Source organism: Phytophthora infestans, genomic scaffold (genome assembly GCF_000142945.1).
Source record: "Phytophthora infestans T30-4 supercont1.166 genomic scaffold, whole genome shotgun sequence".
NCBI classification, from domain to species: Eukaryota; Oomycota; class Peronosporomycetes; order Peronosporales; family Peronosporaceae; genus Phytophthora; species Phytophthora infestans.
The window spans coordinates 119,764-135,976 of NW_003303593.1; the positions used below are offsets into that span (position 1 = coordinate 119,764).

A 16,213-nucleotide genomic window follows, 5' to 3' on the forward strand; every position below is an offset into this window, starting at 1 on the left:
TGGGTTGTCGTGTACGTGTCAAAGGTTCTGCGGAAGGCTGACCGTCGACTGATCTCTGGCCGTCACCCCAGACGCCAGACAGGCTTTCACTCGTTCACGTTCCTTCATGATCACTGCGCAGCGCTCTCCACACGTCAAACGATCACTAGAATCCACTAGCGAGTCTTCTAGAGGTCGTTCTAGCACTCCACTGGGTTCTGGGTAGTCTGGTCGATCAACTGCCGAAGGCTGAGTTGCAAGCCACTGTTCGTAGATTTCGCATTCACGCTGAAAGAGCTCGCGGTCTCTGCAACCTTCGTAGGCCAACACTTGCCAGTCTTGGTACTTCTTGGACTCCAGACGCACATAGCCGTCACCTCGTGGCAAATCCCCAACTGGAATCCACATCGCGATCGAGTCGTGTGCTGGTAGGTACACAGTTCGATCAGACACGTTGGTCAATCAAATACTCTGAGGCTGTGGTGTAGCGGGATCAGCAAAATCTGCAAGATTGCCAGATCCAAATTACCAACTGCGCCCAGACACCGACTAACCGAGGGGGTCCCCCGATGATCCGTGTTCTGCTGAGCTTTCCTCACCTTGTGTACCCGTCGGTAGGGCGGGATCTTGCTCTCTCGGTAACTTCCGAAGAGTTCAAGTGGTGAAGCTTGAGTGTCTTGGCGAGACGTGGGGATGGGGTGGAGCAGCAGTGGAAAATCTTCACTCTGCGTCCGTGGATGGTTCCGAATCGTAAGCGAATATTCGAGCTTATGGATCCGGGGCCTAGATCGTGGATCTGGCCGTAGGGTTGCCTTGCGGGTGTGCCCTTGCCTTTGCGCTTCCTTTACGTCGTACTTGCCGCCTCCTGTGACGGGATCTTGAGAGATGAGATATTCTAGGGTGTAACCGACCAAGTAGTAAATTCGGTTAACCTGTCGGATCTGCACGTGTATAGAAAAAGCTTACTAGGTTGTAGGATCTGGCCAATGTATTATCCAGCTATCACTACTAACACTAGATAGCAATTCCCAACCTTCTCCGAGCTCGTACGGCCAATGTAGTTCCGGTTCTTAAGGGCAGGAAGGCACTTGCGTGTTACTGTGCAAATGAGGTTCTGTATTGATATTTAAGCCTATACCTGCCTGGATTTCTACCTTCTATGTCTTTCATCTGCTAAATCCTTTACCAGGCTCGGCTGCATGTCTCTTCTTCCCTTGACCCATCATCCCAGCTGTATTATCTTCAGATCCACCGGATCCATGACGTAATCATCATGGTCACCCTATTATGGGTACACTCATCCGGATCCAGGTCGCTTGGATCCACTTCACTGTAATTGTACACTCGCCGTGGATCCGTGCTCTCCAATCGTCCAACATCATCTTGCAATCGTCTGTGACCTCCATTGTCCCACGAAAGTTCCAGATCCACTGCATCCCTCATCCCTGTACCCTGGATCCAGATCCTTCTATGCGGGATCCTCACCTCCTTGGATCCGAACCCGGAAGTATGGGATCCGGGACACCTCGCGGTGGATCTTGACCTCTCGTTAGCCGTGGCTACTAGATCCATCTTCAGATGACACCTACCATCATTCCTTCATAGGATCCCAACTCGATCCACCCGTACACAGTATATCCCATATCCACATAAGTTGATCCAGGTAAGGGTGGATCCGAGATGAGTCTTGGTGGATCGTGCCTTCCGGTACATCACTCATACCAGATCCATCGTCGTTTCATACAGGGTGCTGCTCGTCATGGCTAGTTCACCTCCGGCAACTTGCATCCGCGCCGGACGATCCGAATCCTCTCTAATCACTTCAGATTGTCACTGATTCGGGATAGTGACCCCGCGTTAGGTCCATTCTCTTATTTCTGAGAAAGCACTTCACCACAGTACCTGCCGTCCTTGGAAGTCTCGTCCACAAATACTAGTTGATCTGGACATCTGTAGTAAGGTGCAAGACGCTGGACAAATTCTTGGCGCTCTCGCGGTAAACTCTCCATAGCACGCTTAGTAAGAACCTTACGAGTAAGGCCCAAGTCAAACTTAAGCGCACAACATATCGTGGCATCTGGCACGTTACGATGCATGTTAAATTGTTGAATTAGTTCAGCACGCAGCTCTTCGAAATAAATACATGGATGATCTTTCACATACACCTGAACAAACAAACAAACAAACATTCTGAGGCCATTTTGAGGTCTTTTCACTGCAGCTCTTTTAGTCTACATTGCCAGTCTTGACAAACCTGTGATACCACCTCCTGAGGCTTCTCTCAGATACACCTAAGACAGTATAAACCGCGCTTAACTGAATGTCATAAACATACATGAACACGACGCCGCGCCACTTCATATCTAATGAAAAAGTCATTTTTTAAGATATTGATGAGGCTTGGAAGAGCTTTTTTCAACTGAAATGTCCGAATGCCGACCAAGACATCGGCAATCGGGCTATTTTAATGAAAACGAACTCCGACCAGCCATCTCACATACTTGAATTAAAACGGTACAGTGGTACAATATTCTAAATCGTCACTAGTTAAACTAATTGCTGGTAAAAAAATCATCTTGCCCTATGTTTTTTGTTAAGTACGACTCCGAAAAATATACTTTGTCTTACCGGATTAGCCAAAATAACGGAAAGGCACAATAAACGCGGCAAGCTTAATTTAAAGATTCAAGCGCTGATGTATTGCTACTGAAAGTTGCCACTACATGATACTTACGAAGGTGAAAAAGAAACCGGGTGATCGGGTGATCCCAATCCAGCATACATCGATCATCTACGAGAACAGTTCGCCCGTGACCGCCTTGATCAGCCAGTCAAGACCTTCGTATATACCCTCCCCGGTAGTTGCAATGGAAGCCTGGACATGTGTGGAATTCTTGGTCACTTCCGACAGCTCCATTTCCTCTCGAAGCTCTTCCGCCGAAAGGGCATTGGGATGGTCCTGCTTGTTGGCGTACACGAGCAGCTTGGTATCGGTGAGTTCTTCAGCCTCGAAGATCAGGCGCAGCACCTGCTTGGCCTCATAAATCCGCTCGACGTCAGCTGCATCGACGACGAAGATGACGGCGTCATTGTTGCACAGTTAATGCTTCCAGAGACAGCGGATCTTCTCCTGGCCCCCGATGTCCCAGGCCGTGAACTTGTTGTTCTTGTATTCGAAAGTCTCGACATTGAAGCCGATGGTGGGGATGGTAACCACCAGCTCACCCAGCTTGATTTTGTAGAGCATCGTCGTCTTACCAGCTGTAATAGACTGGGGAAGCGTTTGTGTTGTTTGGCAACAAATTGAAAAGTGACTATTGTTAGCTAGAATTTCTAGGACGTCTACACTCTATCGTGTCCACTCCTTGATCTTGTTTAGTCCTTCCCGTGATCTTGTTTAGTCACTAAATTCCGTCCCGTAAGCTTACCGTAAACTTTACCGTAAACTGTACCCATATATTTAGGTACCATATTGTTTTACATGTTCAGTAATAATATGTACGGATACGTCACACGACCTCCTTTTGAAAGAAGGTGCTTATTTCGTCGGGCAGTTTGGAGACGTTCTTGCAGCGATGACACGTCGCTGAACTCTGCCAGTCCTCATTAGCTGCTGAGGCCTTTTGCCCTGCGTGATCGAAACGAAGCGCTAGTTGGATAGGCTCATCGAGCGTCGCCGGGTGATGTTCTCGCAAATGATTTGCGGGTTGCCGGCTTTAACCCTTGTTGGAAGTTGAAACGCAGCTCCAGCTGGCTGATTTGCACTGTGCATTGGATGAGCAAGTTTTGAAACTCTGCCACGTAATCATGAAGTGACGTGGTCTGACTGAGCGCACACAGTCGCTCCCGTAAGCGATACTCGCTGTCAGGTGGTAGGAATTGCTTGCGCATGGCTGCTTTAAAAAGAGCCCAGGTCTTCACGTTTCCTCTCGCGTCACAGTCCGCTGAAAATTGGCGATACCAGTTCATAGGGGTCACCCCCAGATGACATGAAATCATCGTGCCAAATTGGGGCGACTCCTCCGTCATCTGAGGATGATAGTCCGCGTAATATTGTTCCACGGCAAAAAAACCAAAGCTCGAGATCCTCGTCTAGTTTTCCGTAGTACGTTGGAGGTTGATTTTGGCGGGCCGCTGTTGGCCTCGATGTGAGCGCGTCGATGCGTGCCTCGCTGGCAGCGTATTGATGCTGCATAATTGCTTGAAATTGCGCTTGTTGGCGGGCGAGAAGTGCGATGACCTCTTCAAATGACTGCGGCGTGCTGGTCTCTTCCATAACGGTGGAGGTCTCGGCTCGAAGGTCGAAGTAGTGGATACAAGTCGATGCATGGACTCTTCAAGTGCTACTATGTAATAGACTGGGGAAGCGTTTGTGTTGTTTGGCAACAAATTGAAAAGTGACTATTGTTAGCTAGAATTTCTAGGACGTCTACACTCTATCGTGTCCACTCCTTGATCTTGTTTAGTCCTTCCCGTGATCTTGTTTAGTCACTAAATTCCGTCCCGTAAGCTTACCGTAAACTTTACCGTAAACTGTACCCATATATTTAGGTACCATATTGTTTTACATGTTCAGTAATAATATGTACGGATACGTCACACCAGCGCAATCCAAGCCGATGATCGTGATGCGGCTCTCACGGTTGCTGAAGTATGATGCCAAGCTGCCATAGAGCGCTTCGAGTAAGAACGAGAAGATATTGCCCATGACTAAGAAGAGTGGAGAACGGTAAGGACTGTTCGTGGTGGATTGGAAAGTGGCAATCGACAGAAGTCTTCTGTCAATTTCTGAGAACTTGAGATGATACAGTCTTTTATAAGCCAGAGTGCTGGTCGTGCTGTCTTGACATGACATGAACGGATATGATTGGAAGATAAAACTGACCAATCACAGGCTGTGGAAAAAGGAAAGTTTCACTTCAACTTATGAAAAGTTTCCGTAGTAAAGTGCCCTCAGGCGCCAGGCGACCCTGCTACGGTACAGTACATGTAGATGCTGTCGGAGGTTTCAGAGCAACGGGTGGATTCAAGCAGGAGATCCAAATCCAGTTAACGCCACCGCCAAACGATGTTAGCGCTTTAAGCAACGCGCATCGGTCTTACATGTGGAGGCATTTTATGAATTGTGCGTGCACAAATTTTCTGCTCGGAGGAGCTCCAACTCCAGCTGCATTTTGCTCCAAGTTCCACCCAGTAGCCTCTTCTTATCGCAAAATGCTCGCCCGCACGTCTGCTCTGCGCCGCGCGGCCTCGACTGCCACCGGTGCTGTTCGCAACGCCAGCACGATCCAATCCATCCACGCGCGCGAGATCATCAACAGCCGCGGCAACCCCACAGGCGAGGCGGATCTGACGCGGGAACTGCACTGGAATCGTCCGCACGTGGCCAACGGTCGAGAGTAACTTCCCTTCGAATTTCGCGCTAAACGGAATCGACAAGCCAATCACGTCCTTCATAGTCTGGCAGACAAGCAACAAGGTCGAGGAAGCTGCTCCCGACCTAAGGTTTCTTGGGCAGTTATAACCATCATGTTGCTCGGCATTATCATGCGAGCTATGGAAAGAATCAAAGGAATGTGTAAGGTGGACTACAACGTGTACATCTTGATATCCTCGCATTTGCAAAGTTGATACGCATCGCAGCACAAATCCAAGGACCTGATAGTGATAAATGCACGATGCCAGATAGGGATACTGCAAGCCGACGTTTATCCCCAACAAAATTTGTCGGACGAAATAGGATGCAAAATTGTCTAACTTCCGAGTGATTTCGTCATTTTAAGGACTTACGGCACAGCAGCTCATGCAATAACGCGTAAGTTTAACGAAGAGTTGCCAGTATGGTTGTAGAGAGCGAATACAGGGATTAATTTCTATATACATTCACAGGAGCATCTATCTACCAAAACTGAGTCCAAGCAAGGTAATCAACTTTTGGTTCTCCTTTTAGGTAATCAACTTTTGGTTCTCATTTGAGACTGCGTCAAACAAAATGATACTTACGAACCATTTAGAGCTATCGAGATAATCGAGCTTAAAGTTGTCCAATCGATTTTCGTACTTAAACGGAACTGTGACATTTGGCGTAAACTTCCATCGAAAAAACTATAAAGCTACCCTTATTCAACTGCTTTTAACAAGGGCTTTTAAATAACACTTGAACTTTTAAAATTGAAAAAATATTGAGGTCACAACACTGTCATTTCGAGGGCCCATAAAAAGAGAAAATATTTTTAGATCAATGTTAGAGTCACAAAACGATTTTGTGCCTTCGTACTTTAGTGCATATACGTGTCACCATTTTCCGCTGTGTACCTACGACAAAGGCACAATGTCACACAATGGAAATAAAATACCGAAATAGATTTCAAAACTTTCAACATTTGTAGACATTTGAGAGCGCGAACATTTGTTTGTGCAAACATTCGATGTTGACGCAATGTGTCGTAAAATGCTTGGACTCCCTGATAGTTGCAAGAATGTCCGATCGACTTAGCGATTTTGCATGAGTGACGTCGAAACAGTCGATATTCTAGCTTTGGAAGTCGCTATGATCCTGCTACGCATGTAGTGAACCCTTGTAATATTGCCATGAAGCACATACGTCGTGGTATGAAGTGAATAAGCATAGCTATATTAAGCACTACAAACTACGATTTCGTCACCAGAAATATTCATTCCTACACATGTAGAGACCTAAGAAGATATCTCAGTCTGAAGTACCGCATCAGTGAATTTGATGCAGTCTTTGGCAGGGCGATTCCGCGCACAGAGCATTCAAAGAAGAGAAGAACCAGTGGCCCGCAGTTGTGTCCGTCCGTCTGCTTCGGGTGAAGCTGTCTATCGAAATCCATTTTGGTCGTCATCTCTGGAAATTGGCTCTTGATGAAGGTCTCGCATTCTTCATACTGCTCCATCTTCTGCTGAGGGTCGAAAATTGTGATCTTGTTGGGCGTGGACTTGAATTCAAATACAGCGCCACACCAGTGCGTGTTCTGGATATTAATTGGGAGTAGCACGTGCGTGTTGCCCTTCTGAAACGGATGTGATCCGCTGATGATCTTCTGTCTGGTTTCAGGGCATTCGGTCCCGCTGACACCGGGCGAAATGACTCCAATAGGTCCGTATCCTTCTTGTAGCGTCGCCATACCGACCATTACACAGTCGTCATTGAGCCATATATCTTCACGATACCGAAACACACATTCGTTGGAAACCATTCTGAACGGTGTTTTACGTGATATCGGTAACACCACTTGCTGTAGCACAACTGGAGCACTCACTTTGTCTAGTTGCGCGTACTCGTTCAGCCCTTTTGGAATATCGAGACTGTTCAGCGACGTAGCGGCCATCCACTCCATCGTATCACAAACAGCAACCAATGATTTCATGGTTGCATGGTAATCCGTCATTACGCGAATTTGTTCTTCGCTCAGTACCCCGACTTTCGGGATACGAACGCCAATTGATGAATCCGCAGCTGCTAATGATTTCCGATACGTATCCAGCGCCCGTTTACACCTCCTCGTAAATTTTTCAGTGAGCACAAACTTGACAGAGCTCAGAATCTCGTCGGATGTGATCACTTTTGCAATGGCTTGTTTTCTTGGCCCCATAATCTTCACGGCGAACTTGGATAAAAAATCGTAGGTGAACTCGTAGCTGTATGTAGACTTAAGCACTCTTGCAACATTACTCAGCGTAATTACTGGAAGCAACGTTCCTTGCACCAACTGCTTGGCCTCATTACGTGACACCACCATGCGTTGCTTTTTTACTTCTTGTTTCTGCTTTTTTCGTATCTTGGGCCGACCTCTGCTTTTAGTGCCTTTCGAGACGAAAAATGAGCATTCATCGCTCGAACTGGAGCTGGGCTGGCCGCTCCCCTCGGAAAGAGCTCTCTTTACTGGAGGTGTCGCTCGTGTCACATCAGTTTTGTCCGGTTTGTGACCTGGATATAGGGTCACATCGTCCGTGTGATGTGGAGTTAAGGTCACATCGTCCGTGTGGCTCGACGTTAAGGTCACATCGCCCGTGTGACTTCGAGCTGAAGTCAGATCTTTGGTGAAGCTTAGGCTTGAAGTCTCCTGGTCTGCTTCGTGCTGCTTGGGCCGGTTCTCCTTTCTGTGAGCAGCGTCTTCGTCGATAGCGGTCGGAGGAACATGCGTGTCAGCGGAAACTTCAACCCATGTATCATGAATTCCAGATATCTGCGAGAGTGGGTCCAATTCAGATAGGTGTTCGGGCCAAACGGAAGCCTGTGAAATGTAGGGTGCCTCTCCGCCTGTCACGATATCTTCGAATCGCTTGAGACTTTCCAGCATCTGGGTAAACACCACTGTTCCATTCCGACTCATGATGTCGGCAATGTGCGTTGCGACGACATGAGAAGTTTGGAACTTACTGGTTCCGTTAAGAACTTGGTGACAAGCTGCCTTCATACTGGAATCACTCACCCGAAACGTACCACACGCGGCTTCTTTAGACTGCTCATCTTCTTCGTCTTCGACCGAAATGTTTAGTGGGCATGTCAAAATCCACCGAGGATGTAGATGCTTTATTGGGATGGGGCTTTTTTTATTTAGTAAGCGCCAGTAAATAGCGTGTCGACACGGCAACAGTTCGGTTCTCATGAAAATACACGAACAATGGTACGTCTAGAAAATATTTCATAATATATTAGTAATCATGCATTTCATCCCTTACTAACACTTAAAAGAAACGTACCCTAGTATCAAGATGATACGTGCGCGTGGTCTCCTGTGGTGTTGGAATTCCCACGTGAACTCTAGCTACAAATGTAGTTAGGACGTTCCCACAACAATACGTCAACTAGGATAGTAAACGATCGTTCGGGCGGACCTGAAGACCCCAGTTCTGCCCTTGCACCGGGACAAACTGGACCTTGTAAACTACTTATATAGGCCAACCAGTAAAAATAAGAACACGCTACTAGCACGAGCAAAGCTAGCAGGTGTTTTGAATCTTCGTGGTTCCAACAGCGGAAGGGTACCAGGCACGGGTAAGCCTTTTACGAGATCACCGAGTGTTCAACACTCGGCTGGAGGAAATAAAAGTGAGGCAATTCAAGCACTCCCAGTCGTGCAAATAGGCAACAATAAGCCGTCACGTAAAACCTCCCGATAGTAATCGGCCAAAATACACAGTCTCTTGGCCTTGCCGGATGAACCCTCGCTACAGAGCTTCGAGCTCACCGACGGGCATAACACACTCAAACAAGCTTGACCTGACGCTTACCTTGAAGCCGGACGTCGCTCTGTGTGCTTGAGTGGAAATTCTGTTTTGTATTTAAGCTTACCCTTTCGGGTCTATTCCTAATAAGAAGTCCTAATCAAGTATACAAATATCAAGTGAACAATGATCCGTTATGGATCTTCTTGCATGCCAAGCGTCGTCTGAACCGTCGCATGAGCATCTTTAACGGTCCGCGCCCTGTCCCAGACGGTGAACGTACCTTCCAAGGGTCGCTGAGTATTCCGCGAACTCATCCCAACCGCCACCGAGGGTTCGTACCGTAGATGGTCCGCTGAATGCGAATCCGGCCAGTCCATTATTAATAATAAGGACAGCCTGGATTCAGTGACATATGCCCGTATCCAATACTCGTTGAACGTTCGGAGGTGACGCCGTCGAGTCCCTTGCACCTTGGCGTCTCCGTACATCACCTGACCGAGGGTTCGTCGCTTGAACAACTTGGGCGGTGTCACGTCTTTGTCGACGGGTGATAATCCGCAACCACAGAGAAATCACTACACCACAACTGACCCTGTCGCAATGGAAGCCACGGTACTGGTGCCCGTTGTGACATTTCTTCATTCTTCAATTCACCATCTCGCCACCGTATGTCCAAGCGTCTGAATCGAGCCGTGTCCGACGCGTTTCAGCGTCTCAATCCTCGTAGACGTCGCGAGCGTGAGCAGCTGGAGGTACGTAAGCCCATCCTTCTCTTGAATTATCGGTACCTTGCTCATCACCTCGCATTACTCGACCTGTTTCTCAGGAGGGCAAGACCGAGGGTTCGAACGCCCCTCAGTCTGCTGCACTTCCTCCGACAGCAGCGTCATCAACCGGTCCTCCGGCGCCCGCTGCCCCGGACTCTTCACTGCCTGCGGTAGCCCCTGCAGCACTCCCCGTCGCCGCTGAATCCGCGGAGATGGCTCCTGCTGCTCCTACTGCGCCTGCTGGTGATAGACCACCACTCACCGAAGATTCGCTGCGCGCCATGCTGGCTGAAAGTACGGAGGCATCGGTCGATCACATGATGACCTCGATAATTCCGTACTTGACTGCAATGGCTCATCACCAAGTGCAGCTCAGCGTTGCGCCTCCTCTTCACGGCGATATACACACTCAGCGTCGCCTCGAGACTGCCGTTGGTTTCGATGATGTCCTCGCTTCGATACAACCTGTTCCTGACGCGCTGTCGGCATTACCCGAACGAGTTGCCGACTTGGAGCGTCAGTTGCGGTTTGCTTAGTCCGAGGCTGCTGCCGCCGTACGTTCGGTGGCACCCCACATCATGGCTCGTGAGAACGCGGAGACATTCCTCAAGGCTGCCAACCCAGAGATTGAAGCCTTACACCACAACGTCAAGATTCTCCGCGAGTCGAACGCCAAGAACGACGCCATGCTCGCAATTGTTCAAGCCACTATGGAGCGACACGCAGAGGATTTGAATCGTCTTCACTGCGAGGTCCAAGCTCGGGACGTTTTCATTATTACTTTGCAAACGAAGCTGGATCGCGAACGCAAGGTGTACAAGTCTTCTATTGGAGCGAATACCGAGCAGACTCAGACTGCTTCCGCCTCCTTCTGGTAAAGCTTGCCCAGGGCAAGTACGTTGATAACGACACGCTCAAGGTCCTCAAGAACCAGCAAGACCGTAACACTCGCCTCCTCCAAGCGAATCGTACCCTCCGTGCACACGTGAGTCTGGCAGGGATGGATCCCGAGGTACTTCGTCTGGCCGTTGAAGGTACGCTCTCAATGTCGCTCTTTCCACCGTGTGTTCAGCAACTAACGTTCGTTCACAATCCTTCGTGATAGGTCTGACTGCGGGTGAGCTGGACCTTGACGCGCTGGACTTGGATCAGGAGACATTAGTCGCTTTGCGGCGCATTCAGTCTGCCACCGCGTCTTCGGACGACCCTCAAGCCCTTCCTGCAGCTTTGGCCAAAGCCGCTCACCAAGTGGCCCATGGGAAGTCCCATAAGTACCACAACTGGTGGAATCTGTCGTGAAAGACGCTCTAACGACCGATGCAAAGTCACCCCCGAAGCATGTGAGAATGACAAGGGCCAGTACTTCGATGGCAGCTGCCGGTCTTGGTGATGCGCCACCTGCCGATACTTCAACGCCCAAGTCTGCTCGTAGATCGCTGTTCGGCCCGAAGGCGTGGAATAAGGCGGCCTAGAAGAAGCGCAAGAAATCTCGTCCTCATTCTCCTGCCAAGTCGCCCCGACGTCATATGAAGACTCGGTCCCAGTCTGTACCGTCTTCTCCAAGTTCATGGTCGCCACCTCCTACACCAGCGTCTTCCTCGACTCCCGCCGTAGTCGACCTCAGCGGCGACCAGAGGGACGTGAACATGGGGACTGCTGATCCAAGTAGCGTCCCTTCGGCTCAAGAAACTGCTACAGAACCTTCGGGTAAAGATGTGACCCCTGGGGATCACGACGATGTTCCCGGTTCTCCTGACGCGCCTTCGCCCCCACCTCAGGGTCCACACGATGTGGCCAAGCCACCAGCTTCAGCGATTTCGCCTTCTCCAGCCGACATACGTGCTGCTGAAGAAGCTCTGCGCGAGGCCGAGGAAATGCGGCTCATGTTTGGCTCGAGTGACGAAGGCGAAGAGTCGGACCAAACTGTCCCACAAGACAAGTCTGCTTTGGCTTCTGTTCCGACGTCCAAGACAGTTGAAGTCTCGGGAGTGGTTTCTACAGCAGGGCCTGCCCCTGTTGAAGCTGTGGTGTAGCGAGATCAGCAAAATCTGCGAGATTGCCAGATCCAACTTACCAACTGCGCCCAGACACCGACTAACGGAGGGGGTCCCCCGATGATCCGTGTTCTGCTGAACTTTCCTCACCTTGTGTACCCGTCAGTAGAGCGGGATCTTGCTCTCTCGGTAACTTCCGAAGAGTTCAAATGGTGAAGCTTGAGTGTCTTGGCGAGACGTGGGGATGGGGTGGAGCAGCAGTGGAAAGTCTTCACTCTGCGTCCGTGGATGGTTCCGTATCCTAAGCGAATATTCGAGCTTATGGATCCGGGGCCTAGATCGTGGATCCGGCCGTAGGGTTGCCTGCGCGTGTGTTCCCTTGCCTTTGTGTTTCCTTTGCGTCGTACTTGCCGCCTCCTGTGACGGGATCTTGAGAGTTGAGATCTTCTTTATTATACTGGACTTGGATCAGGAGACATTAGTCGCTTTGCGGCGCATTCAGTCTGCCACCGCGTCTTCGGACGACCCTCAAGCCCTTCCTGCAGCTTTGGCCAAAGCCGCTCACCAAGTGGCCCATGGGAAGTCCCATAAGCGTCTTAGACCAGGTGGCGAGGATTCAGACGACGAGTCGGAAGACTCTGACGAAGACAAGGCTCCAATCCCAACGGACAAGGCCAGTACTTCGATGGCAGCTGCCGGTCTTGGTGATGCGCCACCTGCCGATACTTCAACGCCCAAGTCTGCTCGTAGATCGCTGTTCGGCCCGAAGGCGTGGAATAAGGCGGCCCAGAAGAAGCGCAAGAAATCTCGTCCTCATTCTCCTGCCAAGTCGCCCCGACGTCATATGAAGACTCGGTCCCAGTCTGTACCGTCTTCTCCAAGTTCATGGTCGCCACCTCCTACACCAGCGTCTTCCTCGACTCCCGCCGTAGTCGACCTCAGCGGCGACCAGAGGGACGTGAACATGGGGACTGCTGATCCAAGTAGCGTCCCTTCGGCTCAAGAAACTGCTACAGAACCTTCGGGTAAAGATGTGACCCCTGGGGATCACGACGATGTTCCCGGTTCTCCTGACGCGCCTTCGCCCCCACCTCAGGGTCCACACGATGTGGCCAAGCCACCAGCTTCAGCGATTTCGCCTTCTCCAGCCGACATACGTGCTGCTGAAGAAGCTCTGCGCGAGGCCGAGGAAATGCGGCTCATGTTTGGCTCGAGTGACGAAGGCGAAGAGTCGGACCAAACTGTCCCACAAGGCAAGTCTGCTTCGGCTTCTGTTCCGACGTCCAAGACAGTTGAAGTCTCGGGAGTGGTTTCTACAGCAGGGCCTGCCCCTGTTGAAGCTGTGGTGTAGCGAGATCAGCAAAATCTGCGAGATTGCCAGATCCAACTTACCAACTGCGCCCAGACACCGACTAACGGAGGGGGTCCCCCGATGATCCGTGTTCTGCTGAACTTTCCTCACCTTGTGTACCCGTCAGTAGAGCGGGATCTTGCTCTCTCGGTAACTTCCGAAGAGTTCAAATGGTGAAGCTTGAGTGTCTTGACGAGACGTAGGATGGGTTGAGCAGCAGTGGAAAATCTTCACTCTGCGTCCGTGGTTGGTTCCGTATCCTAAGCGAATATTCGAGCTTATGGATCCGGGGCCTAGATCGTGGATCCGGCCGTAGGGTTACCTGCGCGTGTGTTCCCTTGCCTTGGTAGTTCCTTTGCGTCGTACTTGCCGCCTCCTGTGACGGGATCTTGAAAGTTGAGAACCTCTAGGGTGTAACCGACCAAGTAGTAAATTCGGTTAACCTGTCGGATCTGCACGTGTATAGGAAAGCTCACTAGGTTGCAGGATCTGGCCAATGTATTATCCAGTTATCGCTAGCAACACTAGATTCGCAATTCCTAACCTTCACGGAGCTCGTACGGCCAATGTAGTTCCGGTTCTTGAGGGCGGGAAGGCACTTGCGTGTTATTGTGCAAATTGAGGACTGTATTGATATTTAAGCCTATACCTGCCTGGATTTCTACCTTCTTATGTCTTTCATCTGCTAAATCCCTTACCAGGCTCGCCTGCATGTCCCTTCTTCCCTTGACCCATCATCCCAGCTGTGTTATCTTCAGATCCGCCGGATCCATGACGTAATCATCATGGTCACCCTATTATGGGTACACTCATCCGGATCCAGGTCGCTTGGATCTACCTCACTGTAATGGTACACTCGCCGTGGATCCGATCTCTCCAATCATCCAACATCATCTTGCAACCGTCTCATGAAAGCAAAGACGAACTCTGCTTTCATTGAAGGCTCGGTTAACTGTGGCAGCCCCATAGGGACCAACCCCAGTTGTAGTTGGCGGGCTGCCTAGTTTAAATGACGTTTTTGAACGACGGCCTTGAGCTCAGGCGGGAGTTCCTCCTTCGTGCCCTTAGTACGCACGAATTTGGCAAGGTCTTGGAAGTTGCGGAAAAGTTCGCATTGTCCAGCATCGTGGAGTTGTTTGCGGAACTTGCATCGCTTGTTACAGTAGTGGGCGGAGTGACTCATGCCACCGCCCACCGCGCATGGTCCGTACTGTGGGCGTCGGTTGTCGCGGTTGAAGTCACGTCGACCGCGTTGGTCCTGATTGAACCCACGGTCACCACCTCGGCGATCTTGATTGAAGCCATTATCGCGATCAGGCATGTTTCCACGTGGTTGACGGTTGTCTGAACGTGCGTAGGTGCCTTCAGCAGCTGCACGGCGCTCATTTTCGTTAGCAGCGGCGAGGTATCTGTCGTTTTTATCCAATGAGAAATCACCATCCGTATTATCGGGCTGAAAGTCGTTGTACTCGTCTTGGACATCGTTGTAAGTGTGGTGTTGGAAATCCCACGTGAACTCTAGCTACAGATGTAGTTAGGATGTTCCCACAACAATACGTCTACTAGGATAGTAAACGATCGTTCGGGCGGACCTGAAGACCCCAGTTCTGCCCTTGCACCGGGACAAACTGGACCTTGTAAACTACTTATATAGGCCAACCAGTAAAATAAGAACACGCTACTAGCACGAGCAAAGCTAGCAGGTGTTTTGAATCCTCGTGGTCCCAACAGCGGAAGGGTACCAAGCACGGGTAAGCCTTTTACGAGATCACCGAGTGTTCAACACTCGGCTGGAAGAAATAAAAGGGAGGCTATTCAAGCACTCCCAGTCGTGCAAATAGGCAACAATAAGCCGTCACGTAAAACCTCCCGATAATAATCGGCCAATACACAAAGTCTCTTGGCCTTGCCGGATGAACCCTCGCTACAGAGCTTCGAGTTCACCGACAGGCATAACACACTCAAACAAGCTTGACCTGACGCTTACCTTGAAGCCGGACGTCGCTCTGTGTGCTTGAGTGGAAATTCTGTTCTGTATTTAAGCTTACCCTTTCGGGTCTATTCCTAATAAGAAGTCCTAATCAAGTATACAAATATCAAGTGAACAATGATCCGTTATGGATCTTCTTGCATGCCAAGCGTCGTCTGCACTGTCGCATGAGCATCTTTAACGGTCCGCGCCCTGTCCCAGACGGTGAACGTGTCTTCCAAAGGTCGCTGAGTATTCCGCGAACTCATCCCAACCGCCACTGAGGGTTCGTACCGTAGATGGTCCGCTGAATGCGAATCCGGCCAGTCCATTATTAATAGTAAGGACAGCCTGGATTCAGTGACATATGCCCGTATCCAATACTCGTTGAACGTTCGGAGGTGACGCCGTCGAGTCCCTTGCACCTTGGCGTCTCCGTACATCACCTGACCGAGGGTTCGTCGCTTGAACAACTTGGGCGGTGTCACGTCTTTGTCGACGGGTGATAATCCGCAACCACAGAGAAATCACTACACCACAACTGCCCCTGTCGCAATGGAAGCCACGGTACTGGTGCACGTTGTGACATTTCTTCAATCTGCAGTTCCCCATCTCGTCACCGGAATGTACGAGCTACTGAGTCGAGCGCGGTCCAGACCCTATCCAGCCCACTCATACGGCGGAGAACGTGGGGGGGGTGAGAGCTAAGTGGAGGTACGGAAACACTTCCCTTCAACATTAAACCCTTCCCTCACCCACGGGAAGTACCACTTGATTTTTATTTGAAATATTTTTAGGGAAGGGGAGAAAAGCGGGACTTTTTCGTATGCCCCCCCTCTAAGATGAGGCGACCGACCAAGGTATTAATATTAGTGGTGTTTTTTTTTGTTTTTTTTCTTTATTATATTCTAAAATAATAAGAAAAAGGAGGACCAATTAAAATTTCGCATGAAGGAGA

General features: G+C 50.0%; 2 protein-coding genes across 2 annotated transcripts; one reads left to right on the forward strand and one right to left on the reverse strand.

The window, feature by feature from the left end:
* Positions 1-2,770: 2,770 nt before the first annotated feature.
* Positions 2,771-3,226, reverse strand: PITG_20260 (ADP-ribosylation factor family; the record flags this gene model as incomplete). Its single annotated transcript, XM_002895503.1, has 2 exons — positions 2,771-3,039; positions 3,097-3,226. 2 exons carry the CDS (start codon positions 3,224-3,226, stop codon positions 2,771-2,773), a joined length of 399 nt encoding a protein of 132 aa, XP_002895549.1.
* A 1,336-nt stretch (positions 3,227-4,562) lies between these two features.
* PITG_20261 (uncharacterized protein) lies at positions 4,563-5,382 on the forward strand (the record flags this gene model as incomplete). The annotated part of the gene is made up of 3 exons (XM_002895504.1): positions 4,563-4,604; positions 4,653-4,708; positions 4,923-5,382. 3 exons carry the CDS (start codon positions 4,563-4,565, stop codon positions 5,380-5,382), a joined length of 558 nt encoding a protein of 185 aa, XP_002895550.1.
* Positions 5,383-16,213: the final 10,831 nt, after the last annotated feature.